General features: G+C 44.1%; 1 protein-coding gene across 1 annotated transcript in view; it reads right to left on the bottom strand.

The window, feature by feature from the left end:
* Positions 1-546: 546 nt before the first annotated feature.
* Positions 547-20,284, bottom strand: part of C6H1orf21 (chromosome 6 C1orf21 homolog) — a 211,933-nt gene continuing 192,195 nt past the window's right edge. Inside the window, exon 6 of the mRNA XM_051147567.1 lies at positions 547-2,065. Coding sequence (XP_051003524.1) covers positions 2,027-2,065 — 39 coding nt within the window. The 3' untranslated portion in view covers positions 547-2,026. The remainder of the gene's footprint in view (positions 2,066-20,284) is intronic.

The raw sequence follows: 20,284 nt of genomic DNA on the forward strand, positions 1-20,284 counted from the left end.
TTTTCGTCCTTTGGCCAAAAAAACCATATGAGAGGAGGGAACTTAAAACCCTAGACTACTCGACTCTCCCTGCATTTTTCTGCTTGAAGCTGGATAAAAAGCCTCAGCTTTTGGCCACATCTCTATTTATGTAACAACCACAGCTGCTCCCCAAAATAGCTACTGCTGGCTGCAAGAATTATGGGATTTTTTGTTGCTAACACCCAAGTCCATTTTCTATAGCACTCGACCACGTTTTCTTTCCCTCGCTTTTGCTGCCTCGGGTCTGACAGGAGGTGAAGAATCTTGCCATTTTGTGGACAGATTTGAAAGTCAAGGCTCATTTTGGCAAGAACGAATTTAGCTTCCCGCTCTATATTGTGGCAGACTATCTTTTGACAGCTGGGAACATCTTAACTAATCCTCTTGTAACTATTCCACCTTCCGAAGGTGGCAGTGTGGCTGACAGTGAGGCCCTTGAAATTCACAACCCTCAGAGGAAAGAACAGAGCATTCTTCTGTGTGTGTATATGTATGTGTGTGTGTCTGTATGTCTGTGTGTGTGTCTGTATGTCTGTGTGTGTGTGTGTGTGTGTGTGTGTGTGTGTGTGTGTGTAGGGCAAGCCCAACCCTGGACTGCTGGGATGGCATATGATAGGGTGCCCTCCCCTGAAAGTAACAAAGAGAACCCTCGTTCAAAGCTATCAAACATGATTAAAAAAATACAAAAGTTATTTTCTCCTTTTGATTGCTATTTACTTGTGACAATATTTGTTAAAAATATTACTTCTGTCTTTGAGAAGAGACCATTCTCTTCATATAGCATGGAAAAATAAACTCTACTGAACACACGGCCAAGACTCCCCACCACCAGGGGCTTCTGGCTTTCACATCTCCAGATTACATCTCCAGTGTGGATGTCCTATGTTTCCCAGTAGGCACAACCTTTTACCCATTCTACCGGATCTGGAAACACAAGGGAAGGAAGGGGCAAGGCTAATGTGGCATTTTGATTTTGAAAGGGGAGACTCAGAAAACAGCGTGCCTTAGTAGCTAACAAAGTGATAGGTAGCGGTGATTTCCAGCCCTCCTAAGGAGTCGCGGGGTTGTCCTGTATCTCTTCCGACCACTCACAGCCCTTCCACACCATGGTAGATGTCAACAGAAGGGTGGGGAGCCATGTAGGGCAATCATCAGTGTCACTGTGAAAGAGGACTTAACTTCCACACCTGGGATCATCTTAAAATGCTGAACTGGATGAATGGGAGAAGACAAGGATACATAAAAACAGTAAAATGTTTATTTCTTAGAAAAAAAAAAAAAAGAGTGAGGAAGAGGGATTCAAGCTGATTGTGGTCACACTTCCATTGCATGTGAGCAAAGCCAATGCTATAAGCTGAATCCTGCACTAAGAGTCCTAGCAAGTGGAACAACCTACTGCTCGCACCTGTGTCACTTCCAGGAGTCAGGCCACAACATGCTTTTAATCAGTTGCGGCTCTTCTGCTTCTGAGCAGAGAAACAAGGCTTACCATGGCCACCATTCCATGTCCAAAGCCACACATTACCAGTGAGAAGCAAGGCTCAGGCCATCTCTGGACCACTCAGAAGAGATGGAGGAGGAGGAAAGAGGGGAGGGGATGCTTGACATCAAAGCAGAACCAGGCTAGAACTGGAGTCTGTGTGAGAGTTCACCTCTACCTCATCTTATAGAAAATAGGCTGGAGAGCATCGGAAAACCAATAGTATCTTTAAGGTGAACTGCAGAATTTTGCTGCATACTTGGACACAAGAGAAGTGAAAAGTTGCAACAAGTTTTAACTAGCAGCAACAAAGAAAGTTCCAGAACAGTTTTTGTGTTTGTGTTTAGCAATATTCCTTTGCAGGTTCATTAAGAAACACTGTAATTTAATGGGGCATACGATATGGACCGGTCTTCGTTTGTTATAGTGCTGTTCGGTGAAGAGAACCGACCTTTGCAAAGGTTTCAACTGGGGTGTAACCTATTTACACAGTAGTAGCTCCTGGTCTGCGTGGGAGAATCGATGCTATGTGATATCCTCTTCTTCAGAACAGTAATCCCGACCCTGGGAACAAAAGAGAAAAGGTCACGTGAATACAAAAGTCAAGCCAGGGCCCTGAATAGTTACTGCTGGTCCATTTCCTTCCAATTTAAGTCGGCTTTGTGATGGAATCCAGTCTTCATCAGTGACCACACACACACACACACACACACACACACACACACAGAGAGAGAGAGAGAGAGAGAGAGAGAGAGAGACAGAGAGAGAGAGAGAGACAGAGAGAGAGAGAGAGAGAGAGAGAGAGAGAGAGAGAGAGAGAGAGAGAGAGAGAGAGAGAGAGAGAGAGAGAGAGACTGATTTTTAAGGTCTAATTATCTCAAGGCATGAGAGACCAGGCCCATAATAAGCTTTTTAAAAATGCTGGCAAGAATTTATGTCAACTTGAATTATTGGCATGAATGAGGTACAGCTTACACCAAGAAGTCAAAGGGATACTGCTGCCAGGAGTCTTATCTCCCACCAGGAAGACTCAGCAGTCACCTTCTAGGGCTCACATTCTGCAGCTCCCTCCCCAGGCTTGGGCGCTTAAAGTGTCACAGGAGAACGGTGTGTAATCAAGGGATGCCTGAGTTTTTAATTCGCTCTAAAAATGGTTTAAAGGAACAGCAAATAAGGATTTTATGAACATGTGTGACAGATCTGGGGCTGTGCCTAGTCCTCATGAATGACTAGGAGGACAAGAGGCTTTCGAGAGCCTGCCAGCAGGCGGGTTCTTGGCAGGCTTAAAGACAGGAGGGAATGGCTGTTTTTGAGCATCTTCTAGCCTCTCTCCACATGAGGACACAGACGGGACCAGGACTGAAGTTCCACATCTGATCTGGCTGGGTTGTTTTGATCAAAGTATGTAGCTTTCTGAGAGCAAATCTCCACAGACAGGACAAGACAAAATTCCCTTCCTGTTTCATCACAGTGTCACAGAACAGGCGGCGGTGAAAGGTCAAGCTGGATTATTTTGTTTGTACCCTTCACTCATTTTTCTTTTTAAATACAAACTAGATGCTCTAAAGTTTGGGCACAAACACTCCTTTAAAAACAAACACTTTGGCTCTATGACCTATAAACATGAGAACCTCAAACAATATAACTAGAAGTTGTACATGGCAGTGGATGCGTCAGTAGTTTATTCTACTTAGATAAGCAAGCCATCCTCCTAAACTGGTTTCTTGCTAACTATTTTATAGTACATTTGCTATAGGCAACTTCAATGAATTTTTGTTGTTTCTTTTATTTTTGTTTATTCTACTTCATTATTGTAATTAGTGTGCATGACGAGAGTTGGTAGCAAACAATTCTTTGTTTACTGTGTATATACTCCTTTGATTTCAGGCTGAATTGATAATAGTATAAATCATATCTTATTACATAAAGAAACTACAATTTTGGCTACTAGAAGTACTTTTTAAACCTCTCATCCCATGGTTCCTTCCAGTATATTCAGAAAACTTGTTTTTTTTTCTCCCAAACCCAGAAATTTCTAAATAATTGGAATAATTTTTTTTTTTCCAAGCAGGGTTTCTCCGCATAGTGTTGGCTGTCTTGGACTTGCTTTTGTAGACCAGGCTCACAGCAATCCCCCTGCCTCTGCCTCCACAAGTGCTGGGATTACAGTTGTGTGACCCTACACCTGGCAGCATCAATTCTTAAAAGCACCAATGCTTACAAACTGTTCCTCACATACAAACATGTTTAAATGATTCTTTGTTCTGTATCTGCACATTGGAAATACTTCACACTTCCCTATGCTTAAGTGTCACCATGATGAATTATTAATCACATGTCTGGATGCTAACATTGGCTGTGTTTCTTACTAATTTTGGTACCTTGTTCAAGATACCGTTTTTAGTCTCAGTTTTTTCACTGATGAAATAAAAATGATAACAGTTATTTGATGTGGCTGTTGGCAGCATTAATGGTATCTAAATAGTGATTGGTAGTTAATGTGTTCATAGTGTGTATGTTCATGTGTACAAGCGTGTTTTGTATGTGAAAACAAAACAAACAAACCATTGCGGCCATCCAATGAAACCTTGGGATCTGCAGAAGCAGGATCCCAACTCCCTGCCAAACAGCCCCAGACTGCTTGTTCTGTCAGAATGAGTCACTACTTAGCCTGGTTTAGTTCTTCCACCATCAGATTGCAGTCCTCAGTGTCTTGCAGAATGCCTGAGTCCAGTGTCAAGCTGAGGTTTGATTCACTTGTGGCATAATACCTCTAGTGAACAGAGGAAATGGGTAACCAAGGTCACCCAAAAGAGTATGTACGTAGCAGTCATGTCACCCCATGACAGCCTTCCTGGTGACATAGCTCAAGCTGACACCATCTCTAGCTTTGGCCCAGGTGAGGCAGGAGCTGTTCTCTCAGGCACCTGTTGCAGAGCTGCAAAGGAGACCCCCAAGGTTCCTGCCTGCTGGGAACTTACTTTCCAGTGTGGGAAACAGGACACACACACATCTAACTGAATGAGGTCACAAACATCAATTGATGCTCTCCATGTGCCTTCAACTGAGGAGGAGACTCGGAGTGGACCTGCTGATGGATGCTGGGCATGCAGCTGGACAGGCCAGGCTGGGCTCAGAGTTTCCATGGAGATATTATTAGCATAGAAAAGTGGGACCTGGGTGAAATAATAGGCTTTGGTTCTTGGGTACAGCCATGATCTCTATCCAATAGGGCTGTGATCAGGGCTAGATGTGGGAAAATACATCATTCTGTCAGGTAGTCAATAATCGTTCGCTGTTGCCGCTTTTGTTGTCATTGTTATTATAAACACCAGTCTGTTCAGGCACCCAGCAGAGATGAAGAGCCTCATTGGTGAGTGAGGGCTGTGGTCATAGTGTGACCTGACAGTGGCTCCCTCCTCAGCAGTGTGTCCCAGGCAGATCTGAACCCCAATCCTTGTATATGAATACACGTTCTATGGCAAAAACTAAAGTCCCTTCTCACCCTGTGCCAAAATAAGACCTCACATCTAAGTGAAGGTTCGCGTGGCTCATGTGAGGTTGAGAGGGCCCCTCCACCATTGGGATGAACTTGACAGCAATCACACACACACACACACACACACACACACACACACACACACACACCTACCTCTCACGCACAAATACAGACACATAGTCACACCCTGTATATGAAACCTTTTGTACTTATTGATAACACAGTTCCTAACCATGCAAAGGAGTTACAAGATTACAAACTAAAGAACACATGGCTAGAGAGATGAGTCAGTAGGGAGGAGCACTTGCTGCTCTTGCAGAGGACCTGGGTTCAATTCCCAGCACACACACACACACACATATACACTCACACACTAAAAACAAAAGCAAATAACCTAAAGGACCATTTCAGACCCTGCAAGTTCACCGTTAACACACAAAGGCCTCTACCACACCCTTTGACAGATGCCGCTGAATAAACCCGTGTATAAGCAAGACCCTGAAACTTTCATTTTCTGAAACTTTACTCCTCTAAATTTTTGTAATTACCATGAAAAGGAGGAAAAAAAAAAAAAAAACCCCACATGAGCTTCTTTGCAGCCATCATTTCATTTATTATTCATATCAACCCTGCAGGGTAGGAGTGAGGCTCACGGCTTGTGAGCAAATCTCAGAGAAGCCCAGATCCCTGAGCTAATCTTTGCCTTTTCTGCAAGACTGTAATGACTTGATAAGAAAAATTCAAATTCCAGTCAGTTTCATTTTTCTTATCACCTGACCGCAGCCAGGAGGACCGTACACTTTGCTAACAAAGACTTCTGAAATCAGAACATAGCACAGCTAAGACGTACCGACCGCATGGCATCCAGTCTCCGTACTTTATGGGAATCCCCATTTGTACACTGGTCCTGCTGGGCAAGCCAGGGAACCTGATTCTGCTAACAGGACTTCATGTCTCACTTAAATTGTTAAAGAACTGCTAAAAAACAGAATTGTCAAGCTTTTAGTAGTCAGGAGGAGGAAGGATGTAGGAACGAGCCGACTAAGGCAACAACACACAGTAAGTCTCTTAGCTGAAGTATGCCCCCCCACCCCCATAAAGGGACCCAAAAGTGAAAGCCTCTGTAAAGACCCTAAGTTGCAACCAGAGGTGAGAACTGTCAGTCACAATTCCAGCCTTGTGAAGGGGACCCATTGGATATTTCTCAGGTGTTGGAAGGGCCCTGCTGTTGGAGGTCACATTCCTCCCTGTCTGCATAGCCGTTCTGAGCTTGGCGTTGAGTGCAGGACTCCCTCTCCCCAGCAGGGCCTCTGGCTCTCTGCCTGACTCCATCTGGAGAGTGTCTTTAGACATAGATGACCTTAACCACATTTGATATATGGTCCTTGACACAGCTCCCTGCTAGCTCTCTCCTCCCTGTGCCTATAGAATAATTAGGTGCTGTGTTCCCGTTCATGTGATAGGAGCAGGCTGCCAAATGCAAAACAAGCATCCTTAAAGTGCCTGGTTCCAACCAATTATGTATACCTCTCCTGGAAGCCCTCACACACGCCCCAACGGCCGTAGAGCCTTTGTTGAACTAGTAAAGTTGACCTAGCTCCCTGACATGGTCCCCGCAGTGTTTGATCGCTGTTGTGTTTGCAGCCCTCTAAGCTCTGTGCCTCACCTTCTGCTCCTCCTGCCTTGGTGGGTTAGTGGCCAACGGCCCCCCAGGGAGATGGAGAACTCTACCAGGAGGCTCTACCAGGTAACTCTACCAGGAGAACTCTACCACAGCGAAAGAATGGAAATTCCAGATGATGATGACGAAAAAGGACTATTTGAAAGAACAGTAGGTACATTTTGGTATAGATTCAAATTACAGGAAAAGCTGGGTCTGGTAGCAGAGACCTGAATTTTTAGCTACTTGGGAGGCGGAGGCAGGAGGTCTCCAAGTTCAAGGGTTGCCGGGGATCTTTAGCGAAACTTTGTACCCAAAAAACCAAACAAACAACAAAAGGGAGTATGTGTGGGGGCGTACAGCTTCATGAGAAAGTGTCTGCCTAGCACATGCCTGCCCAGCACTGAAAACAAATGGCAAATATGTTAGAACAGTGTATTCCCTGCCTTCCTGTAGCCCCCAGAGAAGGCAGCAGTTGGCTGCTGGACTCAGTGGACGCTGCTACAGATGGATGGGAACCATGGTTCTACAGCCCGAGGCTTCTGCCTACCTCACCTCTTCTTTGATTCTAAATAATCTTTCCTATCTCCTCCTCCTCCTCCTCCTCCTCCTCCTCCTCCTCCTTCTTCCTCCTCCTCCTCTTCCTCCTTTCTTCTTCTTCTTTTGGTTGTGAGCCTAGCCTTTAACAGCAGAGTCATCTCTATAGCCCTCCATCTTCTTTTTAAAAAAAGATACATCCAAGACAAGCATATGTCCAGAACCCCACATCCCCAAACCAGAATATCATGTCCTAAAAAGACAGCTTAAACTGCATGGAAATCAACTGACAGTATATTAAAAGTTTATTATACCAGGTGTGGTGGCTCACACCTTTAATCCCAGCACTTGGGAGGCAGAGGCAGGTGGATCACTGTAAGTTCGAGGCCAGCCTGGTCTACAAAGTGAGTCCAGGACAGTGAAGACTACACAGAGAAACCTTGTCTCGAACCCCCCCCCCCCCCCCCGCCAAAAAAAGTTTATCATAGCATAACACTTTTGGTAACTAAACAGTTAACTAGCCTCAAATGCCTAAAGGCAGTAGATGACATTCCCGAGGATAATGCCACCCAGGGTTGTCTTTAGGCCTACACTTGCGCATACACATGCACACACACACCTACCTTTTATCTGTATATACCTATATTTACACATTAAAATGTCACACTGGCAAAAAAGCCAAAGGATTTAATATGTAAAATCTGTAAGAAAAATTCATATATACATACATATATATATTGGTTTTTCAAGAAAGGGTTTCTCTATGTAACAGCCATGGCTGTCCTAGACTCACTCTGTAGACCAGGCTGGCCTCAAACTCACAGAGATCCCCCTGCCTCTGCCTCCCGAGTGCTGGGATTAAACGAGTGCACCACCATGCTCAGCTACATTTTAAAATTTTAGTTAAAGACACAAGAGAATCCTAAAGAGAGGTAAAGCAGAGAGTGAAAACTCAAAACAAAGTGCAAGCAAAAAGTACACAAATAGAAACATAATCTGCAAAAACCCAATAGAAATAATTAGAAGTTAAGTACTCGTGGCAGCCAGCTGTTGAGGGTGTACAGTGCGATGCAGCCCTCACTCACTCTTAGCTACAGTACCATAGTGGTAGGCTGCTTCTAAAGTGGCCTGGCAATCCCTGCTAAGCCATGTGAAGATTTGTATCCTTTTTTATAGCAATCAGCAAAATAAAAATCAAAGATACATGATTATAGGTGGGAATGGAGACTGATGACAAGCAAGTAGGAAAGTCATTAGTAATGCAATAGAAGTGTTTTAAAGTCAGGGTGTGCTAACGGCTCTGCAGTTGGGCCAACTTACTAAAAACCATCGATCTGTGCATGCAAAATCAGTTAGCTTTATGGGGTATAGATTATGCCTTGATGAAGTTGTCGTGTTTATAATTACAAGTAATTTATCTTACAGCACTTTTATTAGATATGGAAAAGAGTATCTGAAAGCAGACACCAGTAGGCATTCATGCACTGCCTCCCACCAGACAGACCGACACACAAGTCCAGTAGCATCCGGCATTCTCTGTGCCCCAGTCATGTATTCATATACACTGACTGCTCTCTTCCTTCTTCTCCTCTTGCACTCACTGTCTGGCTACTTGTGTCTGTATGACCTGGGTTTAATATGGCGTCTTCCCGTCAGTCTGTCCCCAACTGTCTCTTCCCCTCTCGGTGGTTCTTCTTTAGCCCAATCAATAGCTTTGGCTAACATGTTGCTGCTGCCCCCCCCCCCCCCAGCTTATTTGAGAGGACAGGCAATGCTTCCTGCAGCCCTGCCCTTTGGTGTCTAACTGAATCCCGTATGTCTCCCACCACATCACCTGTGAACACCCTGCCTTGAAGGGAGACTGGCGAGTAGTTTGCGATCAGAAGGCACCCTGGCGTTTTCATAAGGGAAGTAAGCGGTCACCATATTTCAGGTCCCACTGGAGGAAGACTGGCCCCCTTTAACAATTCAACTGTATCAGCTGTGGTTCCAGGACGAGCAGCGGTCAGGCTAGTGTTGCTAGAACAGTGTGGAAGTGGGGAGAGGGCAAGAGTGTATACGGGAGAGGGCTAGCAGCTGATACTCAAATCCCACCGTTTTTTTTTTTTTTTTTTTTTTTTTGTCTGTCCTGTGGACTGAAACTAGAGTTTGGTGCACACTCAGCACACACTCGGGTCTGAATGACCGTTTCCCTTCTGTAACTGGTACTGTGGGGGACTTTACTGCTTTCTCAGGAGCGAGGAACATTTAGATTAATACAATGTGATTGGCCCATCTGAGTTCCTGTGCATCGACTCAATGTACAGAAGTTCAACGGGGCGTGGGGGGGATGGGGGTGGGGGGGGGAGTATTTCCCTTCTCTGCCCGGCTAGTTCACAAGCTGTTCCTCTAGGTACAACAGCATCCAAGGGTCCATGGAATGTAGACGGACATTCAGCCTTGTGCTAGGACCACTGGGCTGGATAACCACACTCACAGCTTTGGCACCTCAGAGCCACCAGCCATAATGCCGTGGAAACACGCTGGGGAGGGGACTGGGGTCTTACAGCTCCCTGCAGGGCTGCGGGCTGGAAGCAGACGCCTTCCCCAGGGCTGAAAATGTCACACGCTGCTTTCAGCTCCACTTTTATTTACAGTCCAATGGCAGCTTACAACAACAGTTTTAAAAGCAGGAGAAATGCTGAAGAAAACAAAAAATAATCAGCTGTCCTGTTAAAGTCTCCTCCCCCGGCTTATTTCATTAGAAAAATCAATGAAGGCATTAATGGCTGTCTCTGTCTCTAATGAGCTTTATTCTAATTAGACTCACACATTATTAGTTCAGTTGGGGAAAAGGCCTGCTTGGTGAGGAGCAGCAGAGCATGGCAGCCTCTGACTGCTGCTTTGACCATATTCAGGAAGGATCTGGTGATAACAGAAGCCGTGACAATCCTGGTGTATGGGGCATTGCATTTTCAAGACACCACACGTATTAACTATGCCCCTGCCCCCTACAGCCCTGCCGCCATGCTTATTGCACCCACACTGCCATCCACCATCAGCAAGGACTGTTCAGAAGCTCTAAAGGTTGCGTTTCCCAAGCTCTGTCTCACTTGGTACTTACATCAGTGATGTCCTTCTCCACAGGAGCAGCGATGAGAAGAAAGCAAGGATAAAGAACTTGGGGTGTCTACTATGTTCTCCGGGCCATACTGAACCCATGTCCTAGAGCAAAGACTGGCAAACTACCTTTGGCAGGGCCACCTGGTAGATATTTGAGGCCCCTGCTGCAGCTTAAAGAGCACAGGCAAGTCCCCATGAAACATCCATAAGACCAGCGATGGTGGTACCAATTATCCCAGCACTCAGGAGGCAGAGACAGGAGGATTGTGAGTTTGAGGCTAGCCTGGGCTACATAGCATGACACTGTCCCTTCATAAGCCAGCTTATAAACATGTAAAGGCCATTCTCATCTTGTGGGTCAGATGTGGCGTGGTTGTTATTTGTCTGTTCCAGTCCCAGAAAGCACAACGGTGATCTGTCCCCATGTGGAGAGAAGTCAGCGTTGCTCTTTCCCTAAGGATCAGACACCGGAGTTGATATCTACCCTGAGAGCTTTACCTTTTCTTCCAGAAAGAACTGAATTCTGCAAGGTGGCAACTTACAAAACGTTGTTCAGAATCCAGCAATGAGAAAATGGTAGCAATCAAAATTAAATTTAATAATTCATTTGCAGTCTCATCTCCCTGTGGAATCCAAATTTTCACATTTCATCTGCTTCTTCATCCATCTACACGTCATTCTCTTGTGGCTTCTATCTCGCGACAGGCATAATTTTTTTTCCTTATTCTTTCCCCACTGGACATTATCTTTCTTAATATTTTCCTGTTGAGATTTGTGTGTGTGTGTGTGTGTGTGTGTATGTGTGTGTGTGTGTGTGTGTGTGTGTGTGTGATGATAAATAGGTGTGCCATATATTTTTTTGAAAGATTTCCAGGCTACCTGAATGGATCTGATTCTATGAGATTCTTATTTAATGTCTTGTCCAGTGGCTTCTCAGCCCACGCCAGGAGCTCTAGCATCACCTACTGTGATTGAGGGCTTTGTGGGTTGCCCAAGGCTAATTTCCTTTTGTACAATTGGCAAATCGAGATGTGAAATCATCTGCCTCATGACAGAGATGTGAGTCCACATTCTGTAGAGTCATTATAACCTGAAGTTAGGTTATACTTACTCGGGAATTTATAGTGAGGATGGATGGCTGAGAAGAGGAGTAACATCCTGTTCTTCCTTGCACTTAACCAGCAATCGACAGCAAGAGTCTTGAGACCATCAGCTTGTTTCTTGGATTACAGACGCCTCCTCCTCTCCCTCAAAGCCACTAAGGCTCTCTTGACAGTGACTAGTAACAGTGGAGAAGTGGAGGATGCTGCCTACCACTCTTACTGCTCCATAGACCAGGCCCATTGAAGACTGCGGGGATGGTCAATTTTTAACATGGTTGTTTTCCTTTTTCCCCACAAGGGGTGTGCCACTGCTTGCTGGATGAGGAGGCTCACCTTTCCGTTCCTCTCTCTTGGCTTTTGGAATAGGAAGCACAAGGGGACAACTATTATAAAAGCTGTGAAAGGCAGAACATGAGGTCACCAAGCAGGAAGCAGAGAGGCCTTTGGAATATGTGTTCTGAGTTAGAACACTTGCACATGGCTTCCTTCTTCTTCCAGGGCATGGCTCCGGTGGCCAACTTGCCCACACTCCAGAAAGGAAGATGAGAGGGTCTGCTTGATTTCATAATGTATTTGGGGTTGCCTGCTGGCCAGCCTGACCCAACCTATTTCCCAAGAGAGCAGGTTGGGAGGATGGCAACCAAATGGGGTTCAGACAAAACAGAAGCCTCTGAGCTGGCAGAACCAACTGTATGAGGAGACTTTTTGTCCCAGTGTGTTATCAAATGTTGATTAAATTATGAGCTGCCACACATCTGACCAAATGGCCAATAGGAACAGCATTTCACAGAGGCCAGGCAACTCAGATTTATCTGCGGCTATGACCATGGGAGCCTTTGCAATAGGAGTTCCAACCGAAATCTAAAATAGAAATGTTTCAGGTGACCTAGTGCCCAGCCTACTGCCCAGAGGCTAATGCATCCTAGAGATTTCCTTCCGGACAGCTGCGCATGCTGGGGGTAGCGGAAGGTGTGAGCAAGGCCAGTGAACCATCGTGCCATCTGCTTTCCACTTGACATTTCGTCATAAATATATTCCTGTTTTCGCGGACTTCTTTTGACTCTGAGAAATTTAAGTTTCAGAGTAGTTTAAAGAATGGAGTGAGCACCGTCTAGTTACCACTCAGACACAAGAACTCCTCATATTTTGTAACATGCATCTATCTTTCACCCTTCCACCTAGGAAATGAAATTACAATGGTATTTTTGTAATGGTAGGTTTGGTATTCATCCTTTTAGCTTTTTTCCCTCCAGATGCTGGGACCTGAACTCAGGCATAGGCATGTGAGCTCCACTCCCACGCCAAGCTTTTTAGACACTTTAATATTCCTAACATTGACAATGTGTTACACATACTATGTCAAATATACTATTTTTAAGTGTGTCTGAATATTTAGATACATAGCATATAAATACTCTCCAGCTATAAATATTTCATACAGAACATACCATACTAATATGCAAGTATGAACATGCATTTATCATATGCCTATCAATTATCACATGGCTATCAAACCTATAGACTAATGGTATGTTATCTATTTGCTGAATGTAAGTATAAAAATAATATAGCATTTTCACAACACACATTTTTATACACTCTATTCATTTAATAAAGAAGTTTGAAAAATGTAACTGTGCCATCTATACATCTGGCTCACGTCTTTTAACTGTTGTATAATACTGGAATATAGAAGATTTAATTTGTTTCTCTGCTGTTGAATGTTCAGTTGCTTCCAGCTTTTAAAATTTTCATTTTTGCTATTTAGCACATAGTGCTAAGGTGAATTTTATTTTATATATGTAAGAGAATTTCAAGGGTATATACCTACTAATGTAAGAGACAATTTTTAATAGCTTGAATTACATATACTTTATATTATATATATATTTATATTATTTAATTTAACAACAAGCCTTTTGATGTTTTAAATGTTACAAATACATCCCAAACTAGTTCTCAATCTGTGTCTGGGACTCACTCAGCTCATTAATAAGGTGGATGCTGAATCGGGCTGTTACCCTGGCTCCTTGTGTCTGTCATTACTCACTGGGTACCCAGAGAAAGGCAGCTATGACTGCCCAACTCCAAACTTCTAAAAATCAAGACTGAACATATGCGCATAAAGCATTTTGGTTCTCCTGTTATAGAGAACCCGTGCGTGACCCGTGCAGAAGAGGCAGGCTCCTCTAGGAAGGAGCGGGCCATGTCTTCACACAGCAGCCTTCCCCAGGAATGAAAGAGGCCCCAGCGTAAATGCTCAGAGAACTACACAAGCACACTGTGATTGGCTGACAGACACCAGCCAGCTTCATTCTGCGCTGGAGAGGAAGATGAAAAGGGAGGAACGGGTAAGACACTCTCCACAGGCCCTTACAACCCGACAGCTATGCCTCTGCATTAGAAGCATCTGAAAGCAAGCCCTCTATTCTAATGCTTTACCTTGTATCTCCCTGTTGCTGGCCCATTCTGGTCCAGAGAACCGAGTGACCGTGCTTACCCTAGAACTGAGGCCTATTAAAGAAGCCAGCCTCACTATCTCTGTGATGTTGATGGTACTTCTTTTCTTAACATTCTTTGGTCACTATTATTGTTACAAGCATTCTCGGGCGGATAGCGACACACGCTTTTAAAAGACTCATGAATGAAAGTTGTAAAAACCCTATAGGACTTAATTAAAAAGAACCCCAAACAGGACAAATCTAGCTAAGGGTTTGGCTGGACCCTGCCGCTGACTGACTGGCTTGATCTGTAGTCACAGTGGCTTTATAAATGTCCACAGCACAGTTATGCCACACAGAAGCAAGACGGCCAGTGTGTAGGCGATGGCCTGTTCTAATACTCTGTCTTTAAGAGGAGATGCCCGCAGCAGGAAGGATTGGCTTAGGCAAGACTTGAGCCAAATTCTTCGTTTTCAGTTTCTATTGTAGACCTCTCTGAAGGAGAGAGAAACCAGTGTTTTAGGATCCCAAGTTTGGGAAAGGTCTTGTGAGAGAACAGATGATGTTAATCCACTAGAAGACAAACCAAGTGGCACCCAACATGGTTTGGGCATCATGGGTACCTTACCTTCTAATGTTGTGGAGGAGGAAGATAATGGTTTTCAAGAGATAATGATGCTTTTTTTCAGGGTGTCAGCAAAATCGCAGCTGCTGTTACAAAGTCCTTTCCTGCCTTATATCTAGATAGAATCGTTTCCCCCCCCCCCTTGGTCTTTTTACTGTATAACATATTTAAAAGGTTTGGAAGAAAGACTGATAAGATACAAAAACTGGAAGGGTCAGTAAATTCTATCGTCCTGGAAAGGATTGCAGAGTTGGCAGTACAACTAGAAAATCTGAAGGTAGAGGTTGACGCAAATAGAAAACAAATTGTGCCATTGTTGATAAAGGTGAGTGTTTCCCACAATTGCCGCCCTGCCCTGCTCCATGGGCCAGGTGGTCAGAGCACCAGCGTGTGGAAGGGGGCGGAGAGAAATGGGAAGCCGCAGAGGCTGTAAAAAAACAAACAAACAAACAAACAAACAAAAAACTACAAGATCAGGAGAGCAGAAAAAGGGTTTTGGAGGAAAATGTTCCCATAGAGGAATGCCCCAGAGTCACACCATCACCATCGGCTTTTCCAGTTACTGTAAAATGTGTGCTAGCTCAGAATGGAGCTGAGAGTTATGATAAAATGGTATGGAGTCCAATAGATATGTTAGATTTAAAACATTTTAAGGAATTTGTCATCAGGTATGGATTACATTCCATTTTTGTTAAACAAATGTTGAACAACTGGGCCACGCGGCATAGACTTGTTCCCCAAGATTGGAAAAGTTTGGTTTCAGCAGTATTAGAAGCGGTGCAACAGCTGCAGTGGTTATCATGGTGGCGAAGGGAGGCAGAGAGATTAGAACAAGAAAATAGGAAGAGGGAGATAAATATCAGTAAGGAGCAATTACTTGGTGAAGGGCGATATGCTGACTTAAGACAACAAGTCAAATATGACGACACGGTGATCGAACAATGTCGCGCTGCAGCCTTAAGAGCTTGGGACATGGTGGAGGAACCTGAGCAAAAAATAGACAATTATGAAGACAAAGCAGATCGCCTGGGCGATTCAATATCAAAGAGTGCTTCAGCTACTGTCTTCCTCAAGAAATTGCACGCATATAAACTTTAAAAAGGGCTAGCCTCAAGGATCGATCAAAAAAAAAAAAAAAAAAAAAAGACTGGACAAAACAGATACAGCTAGCTTTTGCAGCGCTTGGTCAATATCTTATTTTTCTAAGGGTACCCAAAAGAAGTTTTTCCCCCAAACAGCAAAAATAAATTTTGAGAGAATGACGCTCCCATTCCCAATAGGTGGGGTGGCGGGCTTTGGTGAGTTATCAATGTTTGTTTTTGCCTAGGGGCGTTCGTTATAGTTAATAAAAGTTTCATTTAGGGATTTCTTCTATCCTTCTTTCTCTCTTATTTTTCTATCTTACCTAACATTAGGGGAAAAGGGAGGAAGAAGGGAAGATAAAAGGGAAGGATATGAGGGATGAGATAGATTTATAGAATAAAAAGTAGATTATTGAATCTACTAGCTTCAAATAATTTACATTAGTATTTATATATTTTTACATTGGTATTTTAGATTGATGGAAATTTAAGATTTTTTTTCCTTTTTCAATTTTTGCTTTATGTATTATATATGGTATGCTAATGGAAACTTAATTGTATATTGTATGTTGGTAGAAACTTAAGATCATTTTGTTTGACATTTAATATATTATACATGTACAACTTATTTGAAAAGGTGAAAAATAACTGTTATAACTTGTTCAGGAGGGTTGGAGATAAAAATTGATAGTTAATCACTTAAAAATCTTACTAGATACTAAACTAATTATAGAATAAGCTTTATTTAGTTTTTGGATATGTTTTCAAAGGAATATAGATAATAGAGCAGATAGATAGATGGTCTTCAAACACTTCAGAGATCCACAGAAAATGGCATTTAATAAACAAAGGGCTTTTATGACAGAGAGACACATCCGTTCCTGGCAGCACCTCCAGTCTAATTATGTGGGCATCAAGAAACGATAGTGGCAGATAGCCACTGTACTGAGGAACTTTGCTTATCTTTACTGCTGATGACAGAATGACCGTGCACTATGATCAAGCCTGATACTGAGAAATTGACTGCCCAGCCTTGCAGAGACCAGGTGGGCTGGTCCTTCAGGATTCATGCTTCAGAGCAGTCTGTGAGATGCTTTGAGCTGGCTGGCTGAAGGTGGGATGCACCTACGATGGAGAGAAACTTGTGACAGTCCAGAAACAGTCTGTCAGATGCCTTGGGCTGGCTGGCTGAAGACTGGATGCCCCGACAATGGAGAGGAACTTGTGACTGTCCAGACAGTCAGCTCTCTGTCCTGTCCATACTTTTGGAAGTTGCTGGCCTGCACTTCCTTCATATTAGATAGTTTTTTCCTTCTGGGGTCTCTGAGGGGGTTGAAGACTAGACAGGCACAGTATTAAAATAAGTTTAGTTAAAAGAATCAGTAGCATAGGATAGTGGAATAATTTCTTACAAATTGTTAACTACAAATGGACTGGTCCTTGTAAATGTTGACTTAATGGATAATTCTTATTTTGTTGTATATAGCTTATTTTATTAAATAGAAAGGGGGAGATGAAGGAGAGATAAACCTGTTTTTTAGGATCTCAAGTGAGGGATTGGAACAGTCTTGTGAGAAAACAGGTGAGGGTAATCCATTAGAAGACCAACCATCTTGTGCAGGAGCTTGACTGTTGCCAGCTGAAAAGATCCATGAACAGACTCTGGGAAGAGATATATAAATGAGCCCAGAACAGGAGGCGGGGCTTTTGGAGACTTTAGATAGTTTTGACTGTTCATCGCTCTACTTCGAGACGTTCCTAGAGAGAACCACTTGAGGGAAGGCTTCGGGGCTCCGGCTCCTGCTGAGGTTCTGGGTTCTGGTTACTCCAAGTTCCAGCCAAAGAAATTCTGCTGATTACGGAAGAGAAAATTGTTCCTTGGAACTAATATCCTTGTGGTTTTGCTATTGTGTTCTTAATCCTCCTCTCCTATTGTTTTGGTTAGTAGGGTTATAAGTGACTTACACTACGCCTCTCAATGTTCGGTGATGCTTGTACTCAGCTTCAAAAGAGGAGCCACTGAACACAAGGCATATATGCCACAGCCATAGCTCTGTACATATGTACTTTGTTTAGTTGCCTGTTATCACCATTATTCTAATCTCACTGGTATGGAGACTAAGGATCAGAGAGCCTAAGTGATGAGCCTATGTCATGTAGCTGCAGCCAGTTCCCGGATTTGGCTCAGGTTTAAAGCTTTCGCTCATGTTGGGTCCCACTCTAGACCCAGTGGACTGAGTCCCCTGGCAATGCACCTGCTGCGCACTCCCATGTTGCTCCAAATTGTTAAAAGCATCTATCTAGGAAAGCCACAGGCATCTTCCCAACCATGCCCCCATCTCTTATAGCCTTTTTCCCGATGAAGCCCAATGGTCCATCTGTATGCCTCTTATGTCATAAGCTATGTTCTAGGGAAACTAAGACAAGTGAGACTCAGTTTTTAAGCTTAGGGATTTGCTCAATGCTTCCAATATCTTTTGACTTTTTAATTCCAGCACTGGAGCTGACCCTGGGGCCTGAAAAAAGCTAGGCCAAGTGTGCTCTACCACTGGGTTACATTCCCAGCCCCATTTTTACTTTTGATTTTGAGATAGGGTCTCACTAAATTGCCCATGACAGCTTTTACCTCATGCTGTAGCCCAAGCTGGCCTTGGAATTACCACCACGTTGAGCCTTCTGAGCAGCTGAGCTTTTAGGTGTGTGCTACCACATCTAACAGAGGTATTTTTAAACAGCAGAGACAATCAGTTACCCAAGACTGACACTCTGCCCCTGAGCACTTGCTGTAATGCCACAGTGATGCTCACGGATGCCAAATTCAAATGGTAGAGCGGCTGCCAGGAAGAAGAGAGATAGACAGCTGAAGAATAATTAGAGAGCAGAAACGGAAATGGGACCAGGACCACGGACCAAACAGCACAAGCATCCTGCTGCCCTGACTGCCACTGTAGGGCCCCTGCCTTGTCCGGTGGCTTTACCACGCTGAGCCCACAGGGTTTTCAGCCACGTCTTCCTCATAGCCGTGGCATAGCTTCTCTTTGATTCGTCACTCTCTAGCTCCGGGACCCGAATACTTCTCCTGCTGCTCCCCAAAGAGCCAGGCTGAAGGAACTTAAGGAATTCTCTGCAACTCAAGCTCTGCACAGGAAAGTGAGCAGGTGCTTTAAGTTTTTTTAGGCCCCTTCATTCTCCTTGATGTCCACTCGAAGTCCCCTTCAAGTCCCCTTCATGCCCCTTGACTGCATCAACAACTCCTACGGGCCGGAGGGGAATGCTGGCATACTTAAAGGCCAGAGTGCATCCACACTTCACTGGGGGCTTCTTTACCACGGTCGCTGTCACAACAATTATTAAGTCATCTGCATAAAGCTGTGAAACAGGAATAAAAACAGAGCTGGTGTGAGTCATATCCTTGCTCTTTGTACTCACAGCTTTAATTTGGCTATACAAGTGGGAGAGAGGGATGGCCAGGAGGTGAAGGGAGAGATGCAAAGGATGAGGCTGCAGTCTGATGGCATGCTCACCACGGAGGAAGAAACTGCTGTGTGTGTGTGTGTGTGTGTGTGTGTGTGTGTGCTGGTCCATACTCCCCCATGCATGTATGTGTGGAGGCCAGAGGCTGATGTCACTGTATTAGCTAACTTTGCTGGCCAGATGCTCCTGTGTTTCCTCCCTCAGTGTTGGGTTACAGATGTGCACCACTGTACCCAGGTTTTTACCAGCTATTGAGGACTGAACTCAGGTCTTCACGCTCAAGGAAGCACGTCACCAACTGTGCAATCTCCCCAGCCCTGCAGGAAACTGTTCTACTTAATGATAACAGCAGGGCAGCCACTTCTGATTAACACATGGCGTGGGAGAGCAATCTTTTGTGTGTAAGTCAGGCCACGTGACATTCTTTAGGTTTGTACACAATAGCCCCATGCTTTCTCATTAGTCTCAGGCATGGAAGGAGTCTTTAAATACACTGCCGGAACGTAAAGCTGCATGTGTCAAACACTGTAGTTGGTTCTTCAGCAACTCAGAGACTAAATGTCTCTAAGACAGTTGTTCACCCAGAGCTCAGCATCGTGGTCATAACTGCATCAGGTAAAGAGTGGGCTTCTTTTGATACCTGATACACTGACTCTGGGCAGGCATGGGTCAGACTGGCCCAATTTGATTTAAAAGACAAAGGTACTTGAAACAACTTCATATAGGCAGATTTATTACAATCTTTCTTACTGGCTAGTAAAGTTTTGAGCCCTTGGAGATCAGGTCCTTCAGGGACGTATTCTGTAAGTGTGAATCAATGACTGTTCCATAGGTAGAGGTCTCTATATAAACGAACTTGCATCTTAAAACCAACTCATTTCAAACTCATACACTGCTCTACTTTAGACATTTCCTCAAATGAGTAATTCCAACCACAAGAGCCAAAGTCTCAGAATGATGCAAGAGCATGGCAATCTGAAAGGTACTTTTCAGCAGGAGGATGAAGGGCAGTGAGAAAAGAAGGAGAACCGCATTTAGGAGGGAGGAATTTCCACTGCTTCCTAAGCTTCCTGTGTTCGTTACTTTTCTATTGCTGTGATAAAATACCATGAACAAAATCAATTTAGGAAACAAAGGGCTTATTCTGGCTTCTGGTTCCAGAGGGGAAACACCCGTCACGGCAGGAAGGTATGACAACAGGGAAGAAGGAGCAAGGTAGGTGATCACATTCTTATCCACACAGGAAGCAGAGAGACATAA

Source organism: Acomys russatus, chromosome 6 (genome assembly GCF_903995435.1).
Source record: "Acomys russatus chromosome 6, mAcoRus1.1, whole genome shotgun sequence".
NCBI classification, from domain to species: domain Eukaryota; kingdom Metazoa; phylum Chordata; class Mammalia; order Rodentia; family Muridae; genus Acomys; species Acomys russatus.